The following is a 26843-nucleotide window of genomic DNA, read 5'->3' on the forward strand; positions in this document are numbered from 1 at the left end:
ACTACTGTTACTAAAAACACACGTCTGTGTGCCCAATGCACAGCGAGGCCAATCAATACCAAAACATTAGAATTGGAAGAGAGAAAGGTGTACAGAGGGTCATGCAAGGAGATACATGGCTCATGTCTTAAAAACCCCAAACTCCTTGAAAACTTTCAGCAAACCCCTTTCATAGGAAAGGTGAGGAAGGAGGGTGGCTAGTTGTTGCCAACTGCTTGGTGTCAGAGCCTTTGTTCTTGAAGTCAGGTTACTGTCAGGTGACAATGCCCCCGTAAGCCTCCACCAAACATTTGTTATGCTCTGTTCTGACAAAAAAGGGCCAGGTCCCTCAGGTACAACTTTCACTCTCTGAGGTCCCAGTCCTGACTGAGAGGAGGCAGGTCTCGGCAGGCGGCTCCCTCAAGGTCAGGTCCCCAGATGTTGTCCAGCTATAATCACTGAAGGAAGCTAACTGCCCTCGGACTCCTCAGTTCAGTCGTTCAGTCGCTCAGTCGTGCCCGACTTTTTGCGACCCCATGGACTGCAGTATGCGTCCATCACCAATTCCCAGAGCTTACTCAAACTCATGTCCATTGAGTTGGTGATGCCATCCAATCATTTCCTCTGTCGTTCCCTTCTCCTGCCTTCAATTATTCCCAGCATCAGAGTCTTTTCCAATGAGTCAGTTCTTTGCATCAGATGGCCAAAGTATTGGAGCTTTAGCTTCAGCATCAATCCTTCCAATGAACACTCAGGACTGATTTCCTTTAGGATGGACTGGTTGGATCTCCTTGCAGTCCAAGGGACTCTCAAGAGTCTTCTCCAACATGACAGTTCAAAAGCATCAGTTCTTCGGAATTCAGCTTTCTTGATAGTTCAACTCTCACATTCATACATGACTACTGGAAACACTATAGCTTTGACTAGATGGACCTTTGTTGCCAAAGTAATGTCTTTGCTTTTTAATAGGCTGTCTAGGTTAGTCATAGCTTTTCTTCCAAGTAGCAAGTGTCTTTTTAATTTCATGGCTGCAGTCATCACCTGTGGTGATTTTGGAGCACCCGAAAAATAGTCTCTCACTGTTTCCATTGTTAACCCATCTATTTGCCACAAAGTGATGGGACCAGATGCCATGACCTTAGTTTTCCGAATGTTGAGTTTTAAGCCAAGCTTTTCACTCTCCTTTTTCACTTTCATCGAGAGGCTCTTTAGTTCATCTTCACTTTCTGCTGTTAAGGGTGGTGTCATCTGCATATGAGGTTATTGATATTTCTCCTGGCAATCTTGATTCCAGCTTGTGCTTCATCCAGCCCAGTATTTCACATGGTACACTCTACATATAAGTTAAATAAGCAGGTTACAATATACAGCCTTGATGTACTCCTTTCCCAATTTGGAACCAGTTTTTTGTTCCATGTCCAGTTTTATCTGTTGCTTCTTGACCTGCATACAATTTCTCAGGATGCAGGTCAGGTGGTCTGTTATTTCCATCTCTTGAAGAATTTTCCAGTTTGTTGTGATCCACAACAAATCAAAGGCTTTGGCGTAGTCAATAAAGCAGAAGTAGATTTCTGGAATTCTGTTGCTTTTCGATGATCCAAGGGATGTTGGCAATTTGATCTCTGGTTTGTCTGCCTTTTCTAAATCCAACTTGAACATCTAGAAGTTCATGGTTCATGTACTGCTGAAGCCTGGCTTGGAGAATTTTGAGCGTTAATTGGCTAGCATTTGAGATGAGTGCTAGCCTGTAAGCTGGGGTCCTCAAGCCACCCAAATGGGCAGGGGCAGGTCCCACAGACTGCATTCCATGCAGACAGCTGCTACTAGGTCCCTAAGACAGGGCTGACAGTGATGTTCACTGCCGCCTCAAGACCTGGCCTGGACAGTGGGCAGCAGTGGCGAGGGCTCTGGAGCCTTGCAGGACACAGCCCCCAGCCATTTTCTGGGGGAGGCCTATGTGAGAAGTGTGGGATCTAACTCTTAGCTCACTCTCTGCCTGATGACTACCACTTCCCTGACTGCTGGCTGAATCCCCTCACTAAAGTCGCTCCTTGACAGTTGGTAGCTTGTGGGCGGGGCCCACTGGAGCACTGACCAATGGCTGAGCAGGGCCAGTAAGGTTCACTCCTTGACAGTTGGTTGCTGTGGGCAGGGCCAGGGCACTGACCAATGGCTGAGCAGGATCACTAAGATTCACTCCTTGACAGTCAGTTCCTTGTGGACAGGGACCACTGTGGCACTGATTAATGGCCAAGTGGGACTTGTTGCCTGGAAACTGTGCAGAGTAATGGCACATAGTGCTGGCCATGTGCTAAGGGCTGTGCTCAGCTACACTCTGTTATACTACCTTGTAACACATCTAAGGTCAGACAACTCTATTATTTTCCAAACTTTACTTTCATCTCTGGCTCCATGGTGGCTGGCTGCTCCTACTCCTGTCATCACATATGAATCTTAGCCAGCAGGAAGAGAGAAAGGAAGCAGACTGGTACGAAATGACAAGTAAAAGTGACCATCATAAAATTTTGGTTGCGTAACAATGTATATGGTATTATCTCATTTCTATAAAATATACCATGTATACTATTTGAAATATATATAATGTGTATATTATGTTTTGGGTATATATACATATATAACATGCATATATGTTGGCTCAGTGGTAAGTAATCCACAAGGAGTGTGTGAGTGCAGACAAAGATGCTTCAGTTGTGTCCAATTCTTTGCGACCCTATAGACTAGCCCACCAGCTCCTCTCTCCATGGGATTCTCCAGGCAAGAATACTGGAGAATCTCTTAAAACCTGCATCTCTTATGTCTCCCACATTGGCAGGCAGGTTCTTTACCACTAGTGTCACCCAGAAAGCCACTAATGTAGGACATGTGGGTTCAATCTCTGTGTGAGGAAGATCCCCTGGAGAAGGAAACGGCAATCCACTTTAGTATTCTTGCCTGGAAAATCCCACGGACCGGGGAGCCTGGTGGACTCTACTCCATGAAACTGCAGAAGAGTCAGACAGGACTTAGCAGCTAAACAACAACATGTATCTGTATACAAGAAGAGTGTATATTCCTCTGGGCAATGGAAGTACCAGGTAGAAAAGAGGGATTTCTACTTTAAGTAGTTATATCCTGAGAAACGCTGGACAGGAAGAAACACAAGCTGGAATCAAGATTGCAGGGAGAAATATCAATAACTTCAGATATGCAGATGACACCACCCTTATGTCAGAAAGCGAAGAGGAACTAAAAAGCCTCTTGATGAAAGTGGAAGAGGAGAGTGAAAAAGTTGGCTTAAAGCTCAACATTCAGAAAACGAAGATCATGGCATCCGGTCCCATCACTTCATGGGAAATAGATAGGGAAACAGTGGAAACAGTGTCAGACTTTATTTTTGGGGCTCCAAAATCACTACAGATGGTGACTGCAGCCATGAAATTAAAAGACACTTACTCCTTGGAAGGAAAGTTATGTCCAACCTAGATAGCATATTCAAAAGCAGAGACATTACTTTGCCAACAAAGGTCTGGCTAGTCAAGGCTATGATTTTTCCTGTGGTCATGTATGGATGTGAGAGTTGGACTGTGAAGAAGGCTGACCACCGAAGAATTGATGCTTTTGAACTGTGGTGTTGGAGAAGACTCTTGAAAGTCCCTTGGACTGCAAGGAGATCCAACCAGTCCATTCTAAAGGAGATTAGTCCTGGGATTTCTTTGGAAGGAATGACGCTAAAGCTGAAACTCCAGTACTTTGGCCACCTCATGCGAAAAGTTGACTCCTTGGAAAAGAGTCTGATGCTGGGAGGGATTGGGGGCAGGAGGAGAAGGGGATGACAGAGGATGAGATGGCTGGATGGCATCACTGACTCGCTGGACGTGAGTCTGAGTGAATTCCAGGAGTTGGTGATGGACAGGGAGGCCTGGCGTGCTGCGATTCATGGGGTTGCAAAGAGTTGGACATGACTGAGTGACTGAACTGAACTGAAACTATGTGAAATTTTATATGTATTACTCATAAAAATATCTGTAAACTAAAGACAAGACAGGCTACCAGAAGTGTTAATATGCTTATATTTCTCTCCATAAACTTTCCATTAACACAAACATACACATTAAACCAAAAAATGATTACCTTTAATTGATTTTTATATAGAGGTAAAAACCATCAGATAAAATTACATTTTTCTCTTGGTTAATTAATGATCATGCTAAGGAAAAAGTAATCCAACATTCATTTCAATAAATGAAAACTTTCATAAACATGCTTTGTTTCTTATTCTACCACTGAGCGTAATAGATCCTTGGCTAGAGAAGTACTAGTACCAAGTAATTATTAACATTTTTTTAAACTTCAAGATGTCAACCAAGCATTGCTAGATCTATCATATTTTTAAATGAAAACTTATTTTAGAGCAGTTTCAGGTTCACAGCAGAAGGAACAGAGACTTCTCATATACCCCCTAGTCACCCCCAACAAGCAGAGTCTCCCCCATTATCAATTTCTACTGTCTTAGTGATATAATTTTTGCAATCGATGAAGCTATACTGACACATCATAATCACCCAAAATTCATAGTTTACATTACGGTCACTTTTGGTGCTGTATATTACATGGATTTAGAAAAATGTAAAATGACATGTACCCATCATCATGGTATCATTCAGAGTATTTTCACTGCCTTAAAAATCCTGTATATGCCACCTTTTCATCCCTCCCCTCACCCTAACTTTTGGAAACCACTGTTGTTTTTTCCTGTTTCCATAGTTTCACATTTTCCAGAATGTCATATGGCTGGAATTATATAGTATATAGCCTTTTCATTGACTCCCAATGTTGAAATATACATTTAAGGTTCCTCCATGTCTTTTTATGAAACAAGAGCTCAATTCATAAAATATCAAGCATGTTCCTATCACGGTATTATAGCATTTAATGTCCTATAACACTAAGATATCTTTTGAATATATTGAAAATAAATGAGAACGATGCTTTTCTTGAAAACAAACGATGTTCCAAAAAATATTACTAGTAAAACTGAAATGAAAAAGACATAGAAAGATTGAGAATGTAGAATGCATAGGAATAAATTTAACCAAGGAGGTAAAATTATGAAGTGCTGCTGAAAGAAATCAAAGAAGACATACACGAATGGAAAGACTTATGTGTTCAAGGATTAGAACCCTTACTAAGGTTAAAAATGTCCACAGCACCAAAAGCAATCATACAATCAATATAGTCTGTATTCTAAGCCCATGAGCACTATTCACAGAAACAGAAAAAAAGATTTTTTTTAATTCATATGGAACCATAAAGACTTTAAATAACCAAAATGATCTTTAGAAGGAAGAACTAAGCTGAAGGTATCACACTTTCTGATTTCAAAAATACATTACTAAGTTTCAGCAATTAAACAGTTGGTACCCACATAAAGACAGACGCAGACCAATGGAACAAGAGAGTCCAGAAGTAAACAAAGGTATACACATTTACCTGATCTTCAACAAGACTGTCAAGATTACATAATCGGGAAAGGGCAGTCTCTTCAACAACAGGTGTTGGAGAGACTAGTTATCCGTGTGTTCTAATAACAATTTTTAAAAAAAAGATGAGAATGCAGGTAATCAGTTTCTTAATATCTAATCAGGGAATTGGGGTTGATAATGAAATAAAAGGCTCATCAATATCTCTAGGTTCCAGTTATGGTCTGAAGGATGAATATTTTATACTTTGGATAATCAGAAGGTATAAAATAAGTTCAAACTCCTTAGAATTACTGGCTTCAAATTTGGCTTCACTTCCATTTAGTTGTATGAATTTGGGCAAGCAATTCTTTGTCCATGCTTCAGTTTCATTATTTGTGAAATATGCACAATAACTAACTCATAGTGTTATAAAAAGCTTATCATAATGCCTGGAACATAGGAAACTCTCAAAAGAAGAAACTTACAATGAGGCTGTTGATGGTATCTGTTGATCATGGTTTGGGGGGGAAAATGTGTTCATTTTCTGTCTTCTCTCCCTTTTTCTCTCTTTTTTTTTTCTTCCTTCCTTCCTTCTTCTTCTTTTTTTAAACCTGTCTTCTATTTCTGGCAGACAGCCTATGTAATTGTACCTTTCTTCTGGGTATTATTTGCCAAGCAGGTGTAAAAGTGCAGTGCAATATAATTTAGTAAAACCCAATTTTAGGTATTAGATTTGTGCTTCTCTCTGTGCGAGTGTCTCCAGCAGAATCCTTGCACAGCTGTCAAGCCATGTGAAAGAACCTAGGCCAACAGAGCATATGACCATGAAGGACCAAAGAAGTCAATTTTCTAATGTCTCATAGTTGACTTAATTTGTTTTTTACTTAAAGGTTTAGATTAGGATGGAATAAGTAAATGTATTCTTATAATTACTAAACAGGGTAAGGTTTTCTTTTGCCTAGTTCAGAGCAGATGCAAAAGCCATTTTGTCATATTGCAACACAAGGTCTAGAGACCATCTGGAGAATTTATTAAAATGGAAAGGATGTAGTACAATTTGGATTACATGCTTTTAATAAAGATATGAGAGAATCCTTCTGATCTTTACTATCTTCATCATCTGTAAGTTTTTTACATGTAACTATTTCTTCCTTAAAACAAGAATAAAATTATTAGAGACTGCAAACACTGCCAAATAAAACTATTTTTAAGAAAATCATAAATTCTTCCAAAACTCCACTCACAATTATAAAAAAAAAATTTTTTAAAACTCTCATATTGAATTGCTATTTTTTAGGAAGTATATCCAGAGAAGGCAATGGCAACCCACTCCAGTACTCTTGCCTGGAAAATCTCATGGACAGAGGAGCCTGGTGGGCTGCAGTCCATGGGGTCGCGGAGAGTCGGACACGACCGAGTGACTTCACTTTCACTTTTCACTTTCATGCATTGGAGAAGGAAATGGCAACCCACTCCAGTGTTCTTGCCTGGAGAATCCCAGGGACAGGGGAGCCTGGTGGGCTGCCGTCTATGGGGTCGCACAGAGTCGGACACGACTGAAGCGACTTAGCAGCAGCAGCAGCAGGAGGTATACCAGGAAGACTTCCCCTAAAAATGTTTTGAATGACCTGATATTCCTAACCAAAAAGAGAAGAATCTGAGTGAAAAAGAAATAAGAATTCTGAAAAGAAGAAAGAGAAGAAAATGAATGACTTTTCTAAAATGCTTACTGTAAGTAGTGGTTGTATAATTACTTGAGGTACAAATATCATAGACCATCTCCTTACCACGGGGGTAGGTCATATTTCTTGGCCATTCAGCAGCTTTTGTATTAGATTCTTCTGCATGCTTACCTGTGTTAACTCATTTATTCTTTCTTACAATGTGATGTGGGTGGTATAGATATTAACCTCATTTCACAGATAAGCAAACTGAGTGACAAGAGTTGAAGGAACTTACGAAGTCAAGGTCATACAACTGGGAAGTGATTGAGCCAGAATATAATGAATTCAGTCGATCTGTTTTCAGAACTTGTGTCATTACCTCTTACACTGGATTCTTGGCCTGGGGAAGAAGACCATAGGCAAAATGTGTCCACTCCTTGGGCTCCATTTCCCTCATTGAAAAACTGCAGTGAATGTATGAGTTTGTGAAAACGGGAGTGATCTGAGGAGAACATCAAAAATGATGAGCACTTTGGACAACACAGCTAATGATGAAAGATGAAAATAATTAGAATGACTGAGCCTTTTAGAGGTGAGGAATGTTTCTACTTGTGTTCGTGGAATACCAATAGTAGTAGTCATAGTAGCAGTAGACAGTGGTGCCCATCTTTACTTTCTTTCTGCAGAGAAATTTTGTTTATGTTTCAGCAAGAAAAATATTTTTGCCTAAAGCCTGTGACTTTTTCAAATTTGCAACAGAAAACTGCATATCATCTTTTTCTTGAAAAGTTATGAGGTTGCGAGAAAAAATCATGACTCTGCTGTTTACCACCCATAAAAGCTTAGCTGAGATTTTTAATTTCTTGGAGGCTGCATTTTCTTATCTGCATAAGAAACAGTAGTACATACTTACACGGTTGATGAGGTTATTAAATGAGTTATGCTTACAGGGGTGCTTAGCATTCTGTCCAGAAACTGCTTACTATTTAACACACAATCATTATTATGATTACCATTAATTCCTGTGGTCAGTGATGAATCCTTTGACATAAATTTCAGTCCAAGCTGAGTGCCAAAGAATTGATGCTTCTGAACTGTGGTGTTGGAGAAGACTCTTGAGAGTCCCTTGGACTGCAAGGAGATCCAACCAGTCCATTCTGAAGGAGATCAGCCCTGGGATTTCTTTGGAAGGAATGATGATAAAGCTGAAACTCCAGTACTTTGGCCACCTCATGTGAAGAGTTGACTCATTGGAAAAGAGTCTGATGCTGGGAGGGATTGGGGGCAGGAGGAGAAGGGGATGACAGAGGATGAGATGGCTGGATGGCATCACTGACTCGATAGACGTGAGTCTCAGTGAACTCCGGGAGTTGGTGATGGACAGGAAGGCCTGGCGTGCTGCGATTCATGGGGTCGCAAAAAGTCGGACACGATTGAGCGACTGAACTGAACTGAATGTGCATGTGGTAAAGCCTGGTCATACTGACACAGATACCTGTTTTTTTAAAACAAAGGTGGAAGTCGAAACAGCAAAAGCATTTTGTGATGTGAATCCACCTTGGCCATCTACCCTTGAAATTTTATATCAGTCTTTATTGTTAATTAAGAATGACTCCATTTGAAAGCTAAAAATTCCATAGGAACCCTCTGGAATCTTATATTGTCATGAAATTTTAAGCCAAATAGAAACACACACATCATTAGATGTTATTGCAGCCATTTAAGACTGAGACATAAGTAAAGATGGTTTTACCTGATCATTGTGTGGAGATATAATCCTATATTTATTGTAAAATTAGAGATCTTGAAAATGTTTCCACACTGTCTCCCGTCCTGTGTACCAGTGACTCTATGCAAACCTAACACACCAACAAATGTTACACAGACATGCTATTGGCTTTTGCTTTCACTCTCACTAGTTAAGAAAAGATTTGGAAAGATCAGGTTAGCAGCATGAGCAGAGGGTGAAATATACAACAAATTGAATGACTTCATTATTTATTTCCAGTATTTTAAATATCATAAAACATGGTATTTCCTCCTGCATTAAGTTGCTATGGATAAAATTTTAAATTAATTTTTCTTTTTTGCCAGAGACATAGAATGATGAAACCCAGGTATCTTATTCCCTGAGGATGAGATTTAATTTGCCTGAATAACTCAAGTCCATCTACAGAAGTTTGGCACTTTGTAGGGTTTTGTTTTTGTTTTTTGTAGTTTTTGATTCAAAATTTACCCTCTTTGAGATTCAAAAAAAATTTTTTTTAATGTTTTTTGCCTGTCTTATCAAATACTGAGCTTGCACAAACTGGGTTTATGGTTTATCTCACTACAAGGTAAGCCCTGTGAAGGCAGGGATTTTGTCAAGCTGTTTACAGCTGACATAGAAATAATAACACAAGTTGGCAGGCAGTCCTTACTTGTCCTATGAATAAGTCAAGGTTTCTCAACCTTGGCAACTATTGACATTTTGTTTGATTCTTTGTTGCAGGCAGCTGTCTTCTGCATTGAAGGATGTTGAACATCATCTTTGGCCTCTACCCTCTAGATGCCAGGAGGTGCCAGTAGCAACTCCCCTCCCTAGCTGTGACAACTTCAAATGTCTCCAATTATTGCTAAATGTCTCCTGGTGGAGGCAAGGGCCCACAATGCCCTTTATCGAAACTACTGCAGTAATGAATTGTTTTGACACGTCAAAGGAAATCTTCATAACTATAGGTTCCTAGATGAAAACAAAAGAAGCATTTGGAAGCTATTTGATTTGTATAATCAATGCTGACTGCTAAGTCGCTTCAGTCGTGTCCAACTCTGCAACCCTATGGACTGCAGCCCTTCAGGTTCCTCTGTCCATGGGATTCTCCAGACAAGAATACTGGAGTGCGTTGCCATGCCCTCCTCCAAGGGATCTTCCCGACCCAGGGATCACACCTGGGTCTCTTATGTCTCCTGCACTGGCAGATGAGTTCTTTAATCTAGTGCCACCTGGAAAGCCCTAATATAATCAATATAAGCCACTAAAATGGATCATTTATTCTCCACCAAGTTAACAGGATTGTTGAATCATTTCAAGAGATTTGTTACAGTAAAAGGGAAATTATTTTTCATCATCATGGGGCAGAGGAGAAGGGGTCACTCTGACTTACTGACAGTAATACTGTGGCAGTCTTTTTATCATCTCTCCTATTGCTCCCAATCTTTAGTTCTTTAGGTTCCTTAGTTCTTTAAGGAACCTAATGTTATTTCCATATTTGAATACAGAGGTTCTAGCCCCAAAATTTACAAAGTATTTAACATTGTAAATAGGATATGGAACTCAGGGTTATTTTGGTGATGCAGCTGTTGGCAGCTCATACATTTCTGGAACGTGAGAAGCATCCTCTGACAATGTGCAATTGTTGTCTAAGCGACTACATTGCCATTTGCCATGATTCTGGTTTCCTTCACATGGTGTTTGGAGGACTTGGAAAATTTGCCACCATATTAGCAAGGAGGAATGTTGGGTGTGAAGAGAGAGGCCTGCGGGAATAGGCTCAGTGATCACACTTCATCTTCGCCAAGTTCTCAGCTCAAATGAAATGCAAGTGGGTGGTATTTTAAATAAATCAATCTCTCTGTCTAAAGAGATACACATGTTTATATGATTTCCTAACCTGGATATACTATCCATAAAAGAGGGGATGGAGGTGATGCTAGATGAGGTATTTAAAGCACTTAGCACAGTGGCTGGCATGTAGTGAGAACTGAGTTGGTATAAGCTATTATAATTATCATCATTATTAAACATATGCAGGAGGCATTATACCTTATAAGCTACTTGACTATGATGGAAAGAGCAATGATGCAAGGACAATGAAGTCATACAGGATGGAATCTTGGTTCAGCTACTTCCTAGCTGTGCACACTCTAGTGTGCACTCAATCAGCATAATTATGCTGTATTGTATTAGCAGTAACAACAGACTTCAATATCTAAGTTGCTTGCAACCTTAATGCCTTTCTTGCTCAAATCTGCATCCATCAAGGTCCAGCTACAGCTCTGCTCTACATCAATCTTATGCCAAGACCCAGATTGTGAGAATAGCCTCTGTGCAATGAATACATCAGATTCATCATGGTAGAAGGAAATTAAAAACATGGCAAATCATGAAGGGGTTCTTATAATTTCTGCTTAGAAAGGTAATCATAACTTCTGCCCACAATCATTGGCCAAAACAAACAACATGGCAACTTCCCAGTTCAAAAGGGCAAGGGTATATAGTGGAGGAATACTGCAGAGAGTACCAAGATGGTGCCACCATCGACCACCCTCTTAAGTGGGCCTTGGAGGCCTCATCTTTGCTTCTGCCACAGTGTTAGCAGTTGGAAATGAAACTAATACACTTAGAGATACTATGATGTGCCAAACTCTGCTCAAGATATACCGACAAAATCTCATAGAGTCCTCAAAACAACCAGTTACATTGACATCGTTGGTTCCATCTGACAGATTTTTTAAAATCAGAGGTCTTGAGGAGGTTAACTAACCTCACACACAAAATCATATACAAAAACTGTAGGACCCAAGCTGAATATTTGCAGTTGCATAATCACTTATTTTTGAAATAACTTGTTTCTAATTGTTTTAGACTCTATCTGCACGTAGGAAGAGCAGTAGGAACAAAACTGGCTGGCTGCAGATGGTGCAACTAGCCCTTTGGAGCTCTGACTCACTAACTTTCTAGTTTTTCTCCAACAAAATCCATGGGCAGGGGTCATCTACCCTGGCCACTCTTTTTTACACAGTTTTGGCCTGCTGCCTCCCCTTCTCAGACTCCAAGCTATTCATTTCCATCTTTCTCCTCAATTCCTGAAAATTAATTACTCTCCCTCCTTCTTTCCCCCAACCCAACTCCAAACCTTTTTGGCAAATCTTTGTAGTAAACAGATGGGCTATCTGTGTTGCTGGGAGACCACTTGATACATGGAACCCAGTCCAAATGGAGTGAGAAGGAAGGTGACGTATCACCTACAGGGTGGAATGCCTCAGAGTGCTAAAGACTCCTCCTCCTATTTTTTTTTTTTAACTGAAAAAAAAATTTGGCCCCCTTGGGATCTCACTTGGGGTCTAACCCTTGGCCTATGGTGGTGGAAGGGCAGAGTCTTAACCACTGGGCTATCGGGCAAGTCTCCTTTTCTATTTTGAATTAAACTCTGGCTTCATTCTCCACATTCCCCTCATGGGTCTCAATTTCCTCATCTCTAAAATGAGAACAATAGTAGTTACTACTGCTAACTACTACTAATAGTAACTATTACTACTAATCCATGGGGGGTTTGTGAATATTTAATGAAATAATGTTTATCAAGCCCATAACACAACTTCTGAAAGAATTCAATTGTTTTGTTGTTACTATTGTTGGCAGGCTCAGCACACTAAGGGAGGAAGAGTGTATGAGGTGAGATGGGGAGCACGCAGTCCTGTTTATGATGGATTTGGGGAGCTTAATTTGAGGACTGTATTTTAGGCAGAGGATCTCAGTTGAAACAGCATGAGTTTTACAGAAACTTGAATTCCAATCCCTGTTTAGCATCTCATGAGCTATGTTCCCGTGTATAGTTCAGCCTGACGAAATCTATTTTCTACTTTCTTTTTTCTTTTTTCTTTTTTTCTACTTCAAAATTACAGGCGTAGTAATTTGCTCCAGACCTGACACAGTGGCTACGGGATTACCTGCCCGGCGTACTGCCCCATATTTTTATAATTCATGCATTTCCAGTCTCCCCGCCAGCCCCCTTCGCCTTGACCTGGCCCCCCGCTTATCCCTGAGGGAATGGGCAGTATTCACCCTATTCTTACATCTCTCCCGCCACCTGGCACTGCTGGGCCACGCGAACATTCCATGAAGGCTCCGGGGCATGACCAGGTCGGGGGTCTGTCCCTGGTGTCCAGAAGTTTCCAGAACGCACACACCTCTTCACTTACGGTGTGGGCTGCTTGTTTCTTACCTGGAACCCAGGTCTTCAGGCGGGGAACCATTCTGCTGAGGGTGCCAACCAGGTTTTTCCAACCTACAGCCCCAAAGTTGCCCTGGAGCCTAAGGGTACAGGGCGCGCCAGCGGCGACGCGACTCCAAGGTCGCCGTTTGGCCTCGCCCACCTTCGCGCCCTCGGGCCCCCGCAGCTGGCCAATCGCAGCCTCCCCCGGGCCGCGGGGCGGGCTCCCCTCCCCACCTCCGCCGCTGCCCCGCGCCCCACCTCCCCGCCGGCCCCTCCCACCCTCGCAGACAGTGCGCGCCGCGCCCGCACACGCAGGCTTCCAGAACCCAGCCTCTGCGAGCCCGCTCGGGGCACTCAGCTCTCCACCGCCTCGCTCCCCGCGCCCTTTCCGAAAAGGGGCTTCTGGCCCTGGGCCCTGGGGCCGAGGACGGCGGTGGCCCTCGAACTTCATTTTCAAAGGCGCCGCTGGGTGAGAAGCCCGAGCGAGGCGAGCTATGGATCCCGTGAGCCAGGTAGGACTGACTGGGCAGCGCGGGTGATGCCGCGCGACCCCCGGGGTTGGATGCCGCGTCCCCCAGCCCCTTCCTCATGCTCTCTCTCGCTCTTTCTCTCTCTGTCTCGCCTTCTTGGTCCACAGCTGGCGTCAGCAGGTACCTTCCGGGCGCTGAAGGAGCCCCTTGCCTTCTTGCGAGCCCTAGAATTGGTGAGTAGCGGGCTATGTGCGGGGAGGAACCAGCAGGTGAGGAGAGGTCGGATGGGGTGCTCTCGGTTCTGCTCCAAGCCTGGGAGGCCAGCCGCTTCCTTCAATCCTCTCTCCTCAGGTGCCATTCCAGGATGGCGGGGACAGGATGGAGGGATCCGGCTTGGAGGCGGGAGCGTGGACGAATTTTTACAGGCGCTTAGACGAGGTGTCATCTCACAGGCTCGCAGGGGCTGAGGAGAGAAGCCTCCTGGGGAGACCAGGAGGAGAGCAGATGGAGGCGCTGCCGCTGGGCTCTGGCTGCTCACCTGCATTTTGCGGGGCTGAGGGCGTGAGAGGAGGGACCTGGGGCTGAGCGAAGTAGGAGAGAGGGCTTGGCCAAGCTGGGAAAGTTGGTGAGCGCGGCAGCAGCTCTCCGCCCCGCCTGGGATACAGGAAGCGCTGTGATCCACGCTCCAGCGAGAGGGAAGCTGAGAAGCTGTGAAAGATAGTAGCGTTGAAGGCAGGACTTCTTCCTCCTGTCTCAGAGTTTCTCTACTCTATCCGCTCTTGAGGGCTTTTCTGATTTCTCCTAGAACCTCCCAGCCTTCTTTGGAGCTTTCTTCAGCGCCTGGGTTTTAGGAAGTTGTATTACTCTCATGTTCTGTCCCCTTAAAAAAGAACTTGATAGTCCTAGGACAGCTTATCAGAGGAGTAAGGCGCAGAAAAGCTACCAACGGGGCCACAGGGCTTTGTTAGTATTGCCGGCTTGGATGATCGTTATTCAGAGTGAAATCTGCGGGTCACACATTCTCTCTTGCTAGGAGCTCTGAAAGGCAAGCGAGTCTATCTGAACAGAAAGTTCAAAGCCCGTCATGTAGCATTAATCACAGGCCCTATCACTGATGAGCTAGGAAGTTATGTAAGAGCGTGTTCCGTCCTCCCAGATCTTAGCTCCAAGGGCCAGTATCCGGGTTTGGCAACACAACAGTTTTACATGCTTACATGGTTGATCAGGGTAATCACAGCTGCCTTGTTTGTAAACCTGCTTTAAAATGCATGAATCTATCAACTGGACATGGCATCAGGACAGCGTTTGGAAGGCTTGAACTAATGGTTCAAGGATGGCTTTTCTTAAACTGTTTTCCTCACAGCCAGGTTAAAGCATGCAGGACTCATTCCAGGCAGCTTTCATTTGACTTTCTCAGACTTCTGTCCACGTTCATTCATTTAGCCATTCAACAAACATTCTCTGTGGAAGAGTGGGGGTTTTTTGCTCAGTGGAAAGGCTGCATTGTCAAGCCATTGTCTCTCAAAACAAAATTCAAAGACCTGCTATAATTTCTGACACAATCTCTCATGGTCTCACACTGTCGCTGTCACCCACCTGAAACATTAGTTTGTATTCCCTTCAGTCCTGTTACAATGTTATTTCATGTCACTCCCCCCACACACCCTCAGTGAGTGTATTTCAAAGTGTGAATGGTTTTGTTTTCAATGCAGATTTCTGGAAATCAAATAAAAATATTGGAAAGGAGGATGCCCAGAAATCTGCATTTTTTAGCAACTTCCTAGGTTCTTCTTAGGCCCATTAAGTTAGAGGACCACCACCCTAAGCTATACAAGGTCCCCCCAAACTCCAAAGCACCTTAATGTTCTTGTTATTTTTCTTCATACTGTATGGAGTCCTGTCACAGCCCAAGCCAAATACAAATGTTTGTCTTTCAACTTCAGCTTAAATATTACCTTCTCAGTGAAGATTTCTCTCATAATTGCTTCTTTCCCTCTCCTCTACCCCAAACTGAATGATTCACCCCATTCTTTGAGCTTCCATTACATCTTATTCATTTATTCATAAGAATTTATAATCCTGTCTTATAGTTATCTTTTCTTGATGTGTGTGTGAGAGATATATTAACTTAATTTTTAAAAAATTGAAGTATAGTTGATTTTCTCTCTTCTTGGCCTCTCTTTATGGAAGAAGGAATTTTGCTTATAAATCAATAATTAGCTCTCATTTGTGCTAGAGAACCTGAGTAAGGGAACAGTAAAACCTTGAAAGTTCATATATGTTAGTTGATTGCCACCTTTTGAATGAGCTAAGGTTCACAAATGAGAGCAGGGAGATAGAAGGTGTGGAAAAGTGTATCAAGGTGGAGAAAAGGAAATATCTCTTCTGTGCATGCCATGGCTGAAGAATCACTCGCAGGTCTTTGTTTCCTGTGGAAAATGGTGACAATGAGAGAGAGTTCTAGCTTTGGAAGAAAATTTGTTCTGTTTGTCTCAGTGTTCCCCACAGGTGCCTATGTATGTGATAAGCAAAAATTGTTAATTGAGCATGACAGAGCACTAAAAACATCCCTGTTCCTCCTGTTCTGTTGCGGGAGCAGCTTCTCTGTGGGAGAAGCTGGTAGTCTTGGATGTATTTGAACAACAGTCCTTTCAGTTTTCAATATTTGTGCTGTAAAAGTAAAAGTGTATGTAAAGATCTGTGTTCAAGCCTATTTAATGCAACGTCCTTTGTAGGGGAAAGAAAAAAACAATTAGTAAATATGTTAATAGGAAAATCATTAATATATGATTCATGCATGCTGTGGAATATTATACTGCCATTGTAAAGGTGAGTTCAATTAATATGTGTTGACCTGGAGGTCAGCATGTGCAATTGTGTTTGATAAAATTATTAAGTGCAGAAAAATGAGTTTCATTCTTATTATTTGATGAAATTGCTATATGGAAAAAAGTAGCTTTCAATTTTTCTTCTTTTAATCAACACATGGAAAATATATTCACTCAGATTTCAAACTAATGGATAGCATGTACTTTTTTTGTAAATATAAAAAAACAAAACATAACTTTGTGACCGTGTGTGTGTGTGTGTGTGTGTGTGTGTAATTTGTATAAGCATAACATTGATATTTTTCCCCCAAAGGGTGTAATTTGAGGTTCAATGAGGAGAGGAGAGTGTGAAGGAAAGCTGTGTCCTGCAGAAAGAATCATGGACACATATCCCTTGTCCACAGTTGTGTACATGAGTAATTAAAAAAATAATTCATCTTTGAAATGACTTCCTATGGATTGACCGTGTGAAGCAATATTACTTCTAAAGACGTCTTCCACTTTGAGATTTATTGCCTTGGAGGGAAGCATGCACTTTATTGATGTGTCCTTTGCTTAGGAATGGCTCATAGATATAGTAGATTTGAAGTTTAAAAACATAAAAGTCAAACCTTCAAAGAAGAAGCTTTAGCCAGTTTCAAAGACCTTGAGGCAAAACTTCCAAATCCTTAATCTCTACTTCAGTGAGGTCAAGGGCATTTTCACTATCTTTTGAGTCAAAACCAAAACTGAGGACACAGCACTGATGCTGATGGTCTGTTTCATGTATTCTCCGATGATAAAAAAAATTTTATTTAAGGTCCAGAAGAATCTCTTAAACCATAATTTGAAGATAGTAAAAAAAAATTTTAATTGAATTTACCTTATTTCTCAGACTTACTAAGTTGGTGTGAAATCCTGCCTTCCACGAATCACTCTTATTTTGCTACTTCAATTCTTTGCCAGGAGAACTTTGGCCTGCTTTTTTTCCTTTTAAAACATTTTTGTTAATGCATTCTTTCTTCTTTTTACCATTTGCAAGGTTCTGTATTTGCACCTGTAGATTTCTATGTGATGGCAGGTGAGGGACCCCCGCAGTTCCAGGACTAGAATTGGTGCAGATGTAAGAGCATCCAAGGTATTTCAACGCCCCCGAATAATACCTCATGGCTGGCAGGTCCAGACTCCGCCCCTTTAGAGTTAACTGCTGGGTCAGCTTGTTTGATTCCTCTAATTCTTTATCTTTTATGTCCATCCCCCATTTTGCTATATCATTTCTGCTACAACCCCTGGACTCCATATCTCCATTCTGCCTTCCCAAGGCCGGCCAGCTAATCCAGAGATGCAACATGTCTGATGTAAAAGGTATACAGTGCCTTGATTTAAATGGAAGGACCTGCTTTCTGAATCGTCATTCCTGAATCTAAATTCTGATCTGTTTTCCTAACATCATACTGCTTGCTTGATATAAATAGCATTTCTGATCATGTTATTGATAATAGCACATTAAGCATGTTTATAACATAACATAATGTAATATGGTTATTATTTTAAACTCTTGAGAAGGAACAGTAGCTACCTCTGTCACGCAGGCTTCATATGAGGCACTGTATTCCACTGCTTTCCATGCATCATAGTATTGAATCTGCATGGCTTATGTTCTCATTTCACCATGAAGTTAATAAATAACTCATCAAGGATAAAATAGTAGGGGGAAAAATAGTAGGAAATGCAAAGCCAAAATTTGAGCATTCTCATTCCAAACTGTATTCTCTTAAATGCTACACTGTTCTGCTTCCTTCCATGTGGCAGACACCTGCCATAGCTTATCCCTAATCCTCAAAGAAACATAAAAGGCAGATGCTATCCTGTTTTGCAGTGTTTATCTCACCCACTCTGATATGTATTTAAAGCCTTTTCTGAAAATGCCACAGAGTGTTTATATTTAGAGATTAGCTCAACAGACATCAATTGTCTTTGATATTGTTTTATTCTCTATTGTTTTTAATTAACCAAAGTAAAGTAGGTTCTAATTAAGCATAGTATCTTTTCATTTAAAATACATTGGAAAAGAGTTTGATTATAAAGCCAAGAATTTAATCTTATGGTCTTTTTTTCTTTTTTCTTAAAAAATACCTGTGCATGAGTCAGACAGCTCTTTTTTTTTTTTTCCCTAAGCATAAATAGGATAGGAATTCTAACATGCAACTAATTTAAATTATGAGCAGTAATCTGCCATGAGGATGTGATGCAATTGCAAAGCTACATTAACTTGGATTTAATTATAACTTCTAGCCTCTCAATTAGTGACAAAAGTCATGTGTGCAGTTGGAATATGAATCAATAGATACACTTTTCATAAAATAGCAACTCCCCAGTGGACTAATGAATTTATCACTTAATGTTCTTCTGAGTTCTATGAAAACAATTGATATTTGGCCGCACAAATACAGGAAAAAAGATAAAATTACTACTTATGTATTTGAATCCCTATTTTATCCTTTTCCTAGCTTGATAACCTGGGGCAAGTTATTTAACTTTATTAGGCATCGTTTTTCTCATCTATAAAATGAAACTGATAATAGTTCCTACTTTAAAATGTTGCCATAAATGACTCAATTCACAGAAACCACCTAGCATAGTGCTTGGGCTATCAGAAGTGCTCAATAAGTGATATTGAGATGATGATGATAGTGTGATGATGATAATGGTAACTGAATGATTATGGGATTGATGGAAAGGAGGAAATAGAAATCCACCAGAAAGTAATTTAGAGCATTATGGCAACCTCTTACAAGTTAGAGTCTTGGCAAAATTCTGACATAGAAAATCTATCATACACTTGAATGTGCCTCTTTTGAGCCCCTCTCCCCTTATATCATGATGTCCAAGATTTTTTCTTTTTTACCAAAGCATAAGTGACTCTGTAGGGCGTTGTTCTTTGGAATATTTGCACTCAAAGAACTTTCCAGAGAGGCCAAGTTTGAACCTAAAGGAACCGGTCTCACAGAAGAATTGTAGGAACTTAGTTCTCAGGAATGTTTTGGTGAGGTGTGGGGGGACAGTTTTCCTGATCTTTCCAAAATCATAATCCATAAACATTGTTTATTCTTGAAAGAGTTACCTGTATCCAACTGAACTCTCCAAGATGTAGACACAGGTCCTTATAGTATCAACCACAGGCAATTACTAACCAAACCATAATACCCAGGTACACCTGGCCATTAGGCATCACCCAGATAAAAATAGGAGCAGAACCCTGCACTCATGCTCAACTGGAAACATGACTTCTAGTTCTCTGTTCCCCAGAAGATTCGCATGTCTTCCTGATCCAGGTAAGAAAAAATAGTCTTATGGTAATAGAAAAAAATAGTGAAAAATCTCTAAGGAGTATATCTACAGAACCATGACTTTCCTTTGAGTCTTCTTTTTCTGCAGGCATGTCTTTGACTTTGGCTGTATGTGTGATTATTCTCATTCATTCAGTTAGCTTAGCCATCCTTTGAGAAACTCAGTTCCTCACTGAATTTGGGGGAAAACACCCTTTGCCTACCTTTCCACAATTTTGGAAATTTTAAAGAAGAGCAAGCATGTAAAACACCTTGTAAACTAAAGGTCATCCAGAAGTAAACAATAATTGTGATCATGATGATGGTGATGATAAAGGAGTGATCTTTTCCAATCGGGTGACTCTGGATATCGTGAGATACATGGGTGAAGGTTGAGGTGTGAAGTGATCTCTGCTCCCTGAGGGGCTGAGCTCTTCCCTGCCACTCTGCATCCTTGAGCCTCTGCCCCAGTCTCTGTGGTCTCTCTGGAACCCACAAGAAAGAACGATGCTGCCTGTTGAAACTGATGCATCATCAAAACTTGGAGAGATGCCACCCTCACCCATTTTAGCTCTCAGACTAAAAGCCTGTTTCTTGCTCTGCACACATTTCACATTTATCAGATATTTGTAGGGCTGGCGATGGTCTCTTGCACCTGCCACTTTTGCACATGCCACTTCCTTTGCTTGGAACACACACAGTTTTCACTGAACCCTTTTTGGCTGGCAAATTCCTCTTTTCAGGTGACAGCTTAGACATCACTTCTTTTGAGAGGGACTCTCTGAGTAGGGAAGTCCCTCTGGGTGAAGTCAGTCTTCTATGGCTACCAGAGCACACTCTTCAGTGACTTATATTTTTTGTTTTGCTCCTCAACCAGACTAAAGGTTCTGTGAAAGCAAGGATCTTGTTTGTCTTATTCATAGTACGTTCTAAGCATCTTTATACAGTGCTTGACACATGATAGGAATGCCTCCAAAAACATTTGTAAATCCCACCAAACACCCAGACAGTAGATGCCTAGTAAGGCATTGGTTTGGGGTGAAGAATCTTCCTGCCAATGCAGAAAACGCAGGAGACACAGGTTCAATCCCTGAGTTGGAAAGATCCTCTGGAGAAAGAAATGGCAACCCACTACAGTATTCTTGCCTGAAAAAAAATAATCTCATGGACAGAGGATCCCTGGTGGGCTACAGTCCATGGGGTTGCGAAGAGTCAAACATACCTGAGTGACTAAGCGCAAAGCACAATGAAGGCTTGTTTGAAGGAAGGAGAGAAAGAAGGGAGGAAGGAGAATAGAGAATGAAGAAATGAATCCCTGAGAACACGTTGATGGGGTGTCAATTACCTTTCATGATCTCCTGATCTTAATCGTTTTTCCATGTTGCTGCTGCTGCTGCTAAGTTGCTTCAGTTGTGTCCGACTCTATGCGACCGCATAGACGGTAGCCCACCAGGCTCCCCCGTCCCTGGGATTCTCCAGGCAAGAACACTGGAGTGGGTTGCCATTTCCTTCCCCAATGCATGAAAGTGAAAAGTGAAAGTGAAGTCGCTCAGTTTTGCATGTTACCTCCTATTAATAGTGATTGCTCATTGATCTTGAACTTAATTGGTTTCCCCATTGAAAACAGTAGGGATGTATATAATTTCTTCTTAAAGTCATGTCCTCTTATTTCTAGGTCAGGTTTCTTTCTATCTCATGTTTTCAGAACACAAAGCAAAATTTAAATGCTCACCACCATAATGACCTAGGATGCCCAGACCTTCTCAAGGACCTTTCTCCTTCTCAAAAGTACTCCGAATCCCTGAGAAAATTTTTTACTGATTTATGTATATTTTCTAACAAAATCTGTGTTTGTTGATCCGTTGCATAATGAAATACAGGTTTAGCAATGTGTTGTTGAAATATAAGGAATTCTGTAGACTTCAGAAAGGATCTGGATATTTAGCAGCAAGATGAACTCTTAAATTCTTTTGGTTGCCTGATAAATTACTTGAGTCAGATTCCATCCTGGATGCAGGAAGAGCAAATCAATTTTGTCTGCCCATTTGTGTGTGTGTATGTGTGTGAGAGAAAGAGAGAGAGAGAGAGAGAGAGAGAGAGAGAGAGAAAGCTCCCATCCTTTGAAATTGTTACTCTGAAGGATTTGTGTGCCAGATAAGAAGACATACCCCCAATGGCTTTAACAAGAAATGATCACATATCCATCTGGTCTGCCATGAGACTTCCTGGCTCTGCTTTCATGCCCTTAATTCACCTAATGGCTTTGCCCGCACCTGACAGACAGTTTGCATTACCCATGAGATCTTTCCTGAAGCTGAGATCCAGAAGAACTGAGAAGGCAGAATGGTTAGATTAGAGCAAAGAGTGATACCAGAAAATTATTAGGCACAGACCCATCTTCTGAGTGAAGACTGGAGATATTGGGAGATGTTTAAGTTAGAAAAGAGAGTGGTTTGATGAGTAGAGATTGTGACTGTGATTGGGAATGTGTTGACTTTGAAGCCACACTTGCTTGGGTTCAACCATAAACCTTGAGTGTGTTCAAGCGCAAATCAACCTTACTGAGTCTCAAGTTCCTCAGGGATCTTAACATACCTAAAACATATGTTTACAAATAAAAATAAATTCATTACTGAAACACCTGGGACATCCACTTTCTGTCCCTGACTCTCAACTTCTTGAATTGTAAAATAAGGATGACATCTAGAATATATAACTTGTGAAATAAGCTGAGCCAACATGTATAAAAGTTCCCATAAGAGGGCTCAATAAATATTAAATGGTCCCAAATCTAGAAAACTGAAGCTCAGGTATCTAGGGCCTCTTTACTGTAGGAGCAGTGCCTGATGTGTTACCTTTAATTTTCATCTACATCTGCCATTTGAGCAAAGGGGGAAGGCATATTTTCATTTTTCATAATCATTGACCAGACTTGTATAAGAACTTTTGTCATCAGAATCATATCACAGATTCTATTTATGAAGCAACTGAAAGCAAAACATGATTATATGTGTTTGAAATCTATTTTAGAAGATGTATGCTTCCTTGCTCAGGAAAAAAAAAAAAAATCTAAGAATAAGTGTGAAACTGTAGCATTAAACACTAGGTATTCTGGGGGAAAGACTGTTTATTAGCAAGAATGATAAATTTGAAATACAAATATTCATACTTTATTATTACTTTAAATTGCTGGCTGCTTTTTGTTTTATTTTTAATGCCTGGGCTTATTTATTACATCTCCCTCATTTAGTAACAGAAAGAATACCTAGATTTGAGCGTCAGCTATGACACTGACAGGCTATGTAATGTTGTACATGTTACTTTAACCTCTCTGGGTCTTTCATATTGATATGAGTAGAAATAATATTAATTAGCAGAAAGAATTATTGCGTTGGTTAAATGAAATAACACTTGCAAAGAGTGATGGCGCATAGCAAGCACTCAATACATTTGTATTTTCTTTCCTTCTTCCCCCCAGATTATGTTTTACTGCCAACGTAAATTTCTCAAGAATTTGTGAAATTCTGGAAAACTTCACGAGGCAGCCTTTTTGTTTCTCTAGGTGTTCCTAGGTGTTCTTGTGTTATTCTCTGTCACACACATGCACACACACACACATTCTTTGTACTAAAGACATGAAGAGCACATGCATGAGACAAATGTATTCTAATGGGAGAGTATGCTTTGGCACATGTGGTTGGAAAGGAGAGAGTGATTAGACTGGACCACCAAGTCCTAGATCATTGTCCCAAACACACTGGAGCCCCAGGCTGTCTACAGGCATTGGCCAGGTGACCATGAATTTGTGAAGCTTTTCTGAAAGGAATAACATACTTCTTTATTTTAAAGAAAGACAAAGCCCCCATAAATAGTGGGAGTTCCTTAAATGGCTGTATGTTGTTAGGTGCCAGTCTGTCCTAAATCAGTACTATGTAACTTATATACACAATTTCATTCAGATCTTACAATGACCTCATGAGGTTAACTTGCCCCAAAATACAGAGCTGGTAGGTGACCAAGACAGGATTTCAAGCCACATCAGTCTGACCTCCTGCCTCTTCCGTGCCTTCTGTGACCCAATGATATTAAATATCTTTGTATTGGGCAGTGGATTTCTTTTGATGTTCTATTTACAACCATTTTTATGCATAAACTATTTGTTTAGTAATTTAAAATCATAAAAATATAAGCAAAAGTTAATAAATCAAAATTACTCAATATCCTTTTACTGAGAGACAACTAAGGTTAATATATTGAAAAATATTCTTTCAGACATTTTAATGTTAATGTACCTTTTTTTCCCCTGTGCGGTTGCGGGGGGAAATGACGTGTTAGATTGCTAGGACTGCCATTACTTAATACCATGAACTGCGTAGCTTTAACAACAGAAATTTATTGTCTCAGAGTTCCGGGAACCAGAGGTCTGAGATCAAGGCGTGAGCAGAGTTGTTTCCCGGCGAAGGCCATGAGGGAGAATCCGTTCTATACCTTTCTGCTAGATCCTGGTGGTTTGGCTGTCAGTCTTTGGTGTTCCTGAACTTGTAGATGGTGTATCCCCTGAAATTCTGCCTCTGTCTTCACAGGCGGTTCTCCCTGTGTGTGTGTCTGTGTCCAGACTTCTCTCTTTATGCAACACAAGTCATATTGTATTAGGGCCTGCCCAACGCCAGTGTGACTTCATCTTAACTACATCTGCAGTGACATTATTCCTAAATAAGGACACATTTTTAGGTACCAAAAATAAGGATTTCAACATGTGAATCTCAGAGGCATACACTTCAGCCCGTAACAAATGGGTTCTTAGAATAGGCAAGGCTTTGTTTTCTGGTTTGCCACTACATAAAATACCTTCCTCCACAATTTTGATGGCTGTGTACTATTATATGCTGTGCCTTTACAAGTGGAGAAGGCGATGGCATCCCACTCCAGTACTCTTGCCTGGAAAATCCTATGGATGGAGGAGCCTGGTGGGCTGCAGTCCATGGGGTCATGAAGAGTTGGACACGACTGAGCGACTTCACTTTCACTTTTCACTTTCATGCATTGGAGAAGGAAATGGCAACCCATTCCAATGTTCTTGCCTGGAGAATCCCAGAGATGGTGGGGCCTGGTGGGCTGCCATCTATGGGATCGCACAGAGTCACACACGACTGAAGCGACTTAGCAGCAGCAGCAGCAGCAGTCTTTACTAGAAATTGTCTAGTTCTAATCTTAATAGTTTTAAAATGGCTATTATTTTTAAAACCTGCAAAGATTCCCTTCTTAAAGATAAATGTTTACTATACCTCTATTATTGTTTACTTTATTTCTAGATGTAGAATTTCTGGTTCAAAAGGTTAGGCATTTTAGGTATTTGAAACAATTGCCTGATTGCCCTCTGATGAGGTGGTTCCATTGTGGGCATTGGCAGTTTAAAAGTTTTCCAATTTCATAGAAGAAAATGTAATCTTGATTAAATTTGTACTTTAGTTTTGCACTGAGATTGCATCTTTTTTCATAAGATGGTTTATGTTCTCATTTTCATTTGGAAACATTTTAATGGACAGAATGGATTTGTAAAGCAGTAGCTGAGACTGCCAAATTCATGAGGCTGTTCACGTGGACTTTTATATAAGCTGCTGCCTTCATCTTTCTAGGTCATTATACTACTCCACTATTTGGAAATTATTAGATGGCTGTACGCTGACTTGGGTAGAGAGATACTGAGCCTTCCTTTCTCTGAATCATTATGTAAGAATAGATTTCTATAAGTTTTAGCATACCAAAGCTAACTTTGATGTTATGAATCCTTAATAATATAATTTTGTAGTATAAAATTGCCATCCAAGTTGCATTGATTTTTAATATTAACTTTATTTATCATAAGTAACTTATTATTATTTTACCTTGAATGATGCTCATAAGCATTGGTCCATACCTGGTACCTTTTTGAAATGTGAAGCTCATGTATGTGTATGTAGTGACTCATGCATACAGATTTATACCCTACCTTCTTTGAGTTTGAGGCACTTGGAACTTTAATAATTCTTTTATGGGAGAAGCAGAGTAGATGAGTGTTATTGCATCACCTGAGGAATCTTGGGATGTATCTGGCCTGTGGTTATAGAAAGCTCTATTGATAAAATAAAATGAATTCAGCAGTCCCCAGATGCCAAGGGCATTTCCTGTGTTTCTGGGATCACATTCCTGACCACACTTGCTATTAACAAGGATAACATTATGGATACACTCTGCCTCTGCCTCACATATGGCTATTTTGGGCCACCCTGGCCCCTTGGAATTAAAATAACAGTTGTTAACCATCATTGTGTACTTGCTGAGTTCTAGGCCCTGTGTGAAATGCTTTCAATAAGCATGTCATTTAATTCTAGCAACTCTATTACAAGGCATGCATCATTGTTTCCCCTTCTTTAGGCAAGAAAACTGAAGATTAGAAAAACAAGTGTAAGTGTATATGGTTTCAGTGCATATACTAATAACAGAAGAGCCGGGATTTTGAACCCAGATCTCCAGTGCCTCAAAAAGACCCACTGTGCTTCTCCTAGCAATTGTAGAGGGAGAAGAGTTCCCATTCTCCCCCAGAGACTAGATCCCTGTGGGAAGAACCATTCCAGCCAATAGAGCTGCTGTCCGTAGCCCTACGTGAACCAACTGCAGGACAGGCCCAACCATTCAGCCAGGCTGATGGTACCTACCAGGGCAAAATCTGCCAAGGTGGTGGTTTGACTGAACTATTAATACTCATTTGCCTCAGTTTGGTGGGGAATTCTGTTTGGGGGCAGCAGAGCAAAATTCTTGAGCTCTCTTTGCAGTTTAAAGGCAAGTATTTTTCTTAAGGTATTTCTTAAACATTCCCTTGACACAATGATAAATGAAAGGGTGGTTTTGATTTGCTTTGATTTATCTTATTTTATTTGTAGATATCAGAACCACAGTGGCCTAGGTAAACGATGAAGTATATTCAGAAAGAACCAGGGGCTGGTTGCTCTCTGCCTTTTCAGTTTGTCAGGAACATCTCCACCACCTTTTAACTGACCGCCATGTGGCTGTAAAAATGCAGCTCTTTGAGCTTGTAAACTTGTGTTTTATTGCTTTGTTTTTGGGCAACACCCAGTTTCCTCTCCCATCTTGGTTAGTCTGCCTTCTGAGGACCTGGG

At 40.9% G+C, this 26843-nt stretch overlaps 1 protein-coding gene and 1 long non-coding RNA gene across 3 annotated transcripts in view; one reads left to right on the plus strand and one right to left on the minus strand.

Moving 5' to 3' along the window:
• Positions 1-13230, minus strand: part of LOC113881018 — a 237368-nt gene extending 224138 nt beyond the window's left edge. The window contains exon 1 of the long non-coding RNA XR_003507908.1: positions 13090-13230. This is a non-coding gene — a long non-coding RNA (uncharacterized LOC113881018). The remainder of the gene's footprint in view (positions 1-13089) is intronic.
• Positions 13231-13361: 131 nt separating this feature from the next.
• SYNPR (synaptoporin) overlaps positions 13362-26843 on the plus strand; it is a 300656-nt gene continuing 287174 nt past the window's right edge. The window contains exons 1-2 of one of the 2 annotated variants that reach the window (XM_027523263.1): positions 13362-13592; positions 13718-13783. In XM_027523263.1, coding sequence (XP_027379064.1) covers positions 13575-13592; positions 13718-13783 — 84 coding nt within the window. In that variant the 5' untranslated portion in view covers positions 13362-13574. The remainder of the gene's footprint in view (positions 13593-13717; positions 13784-26843) is intronic. The other variant, XM_027523265.1, reaches the window with a different exon arrangement.

The sequence above is a fragment of the Bos indicus x Bos taurus genome, chromosome 22, assembly GCF_003369695.1.
Source record: "Bos indicus x Bos taurus breed Angus x Brahman F1 hybrid chromosome 22, Bos_hybrid_MaternalHap_v2.0, whole genome shotgun sequence".
NCBI lineage: Eukaryota > Metazoa > Chordata > Mammalia > Artiodactyla > Bovidae > Bos > Bos indicus x Bos taurus.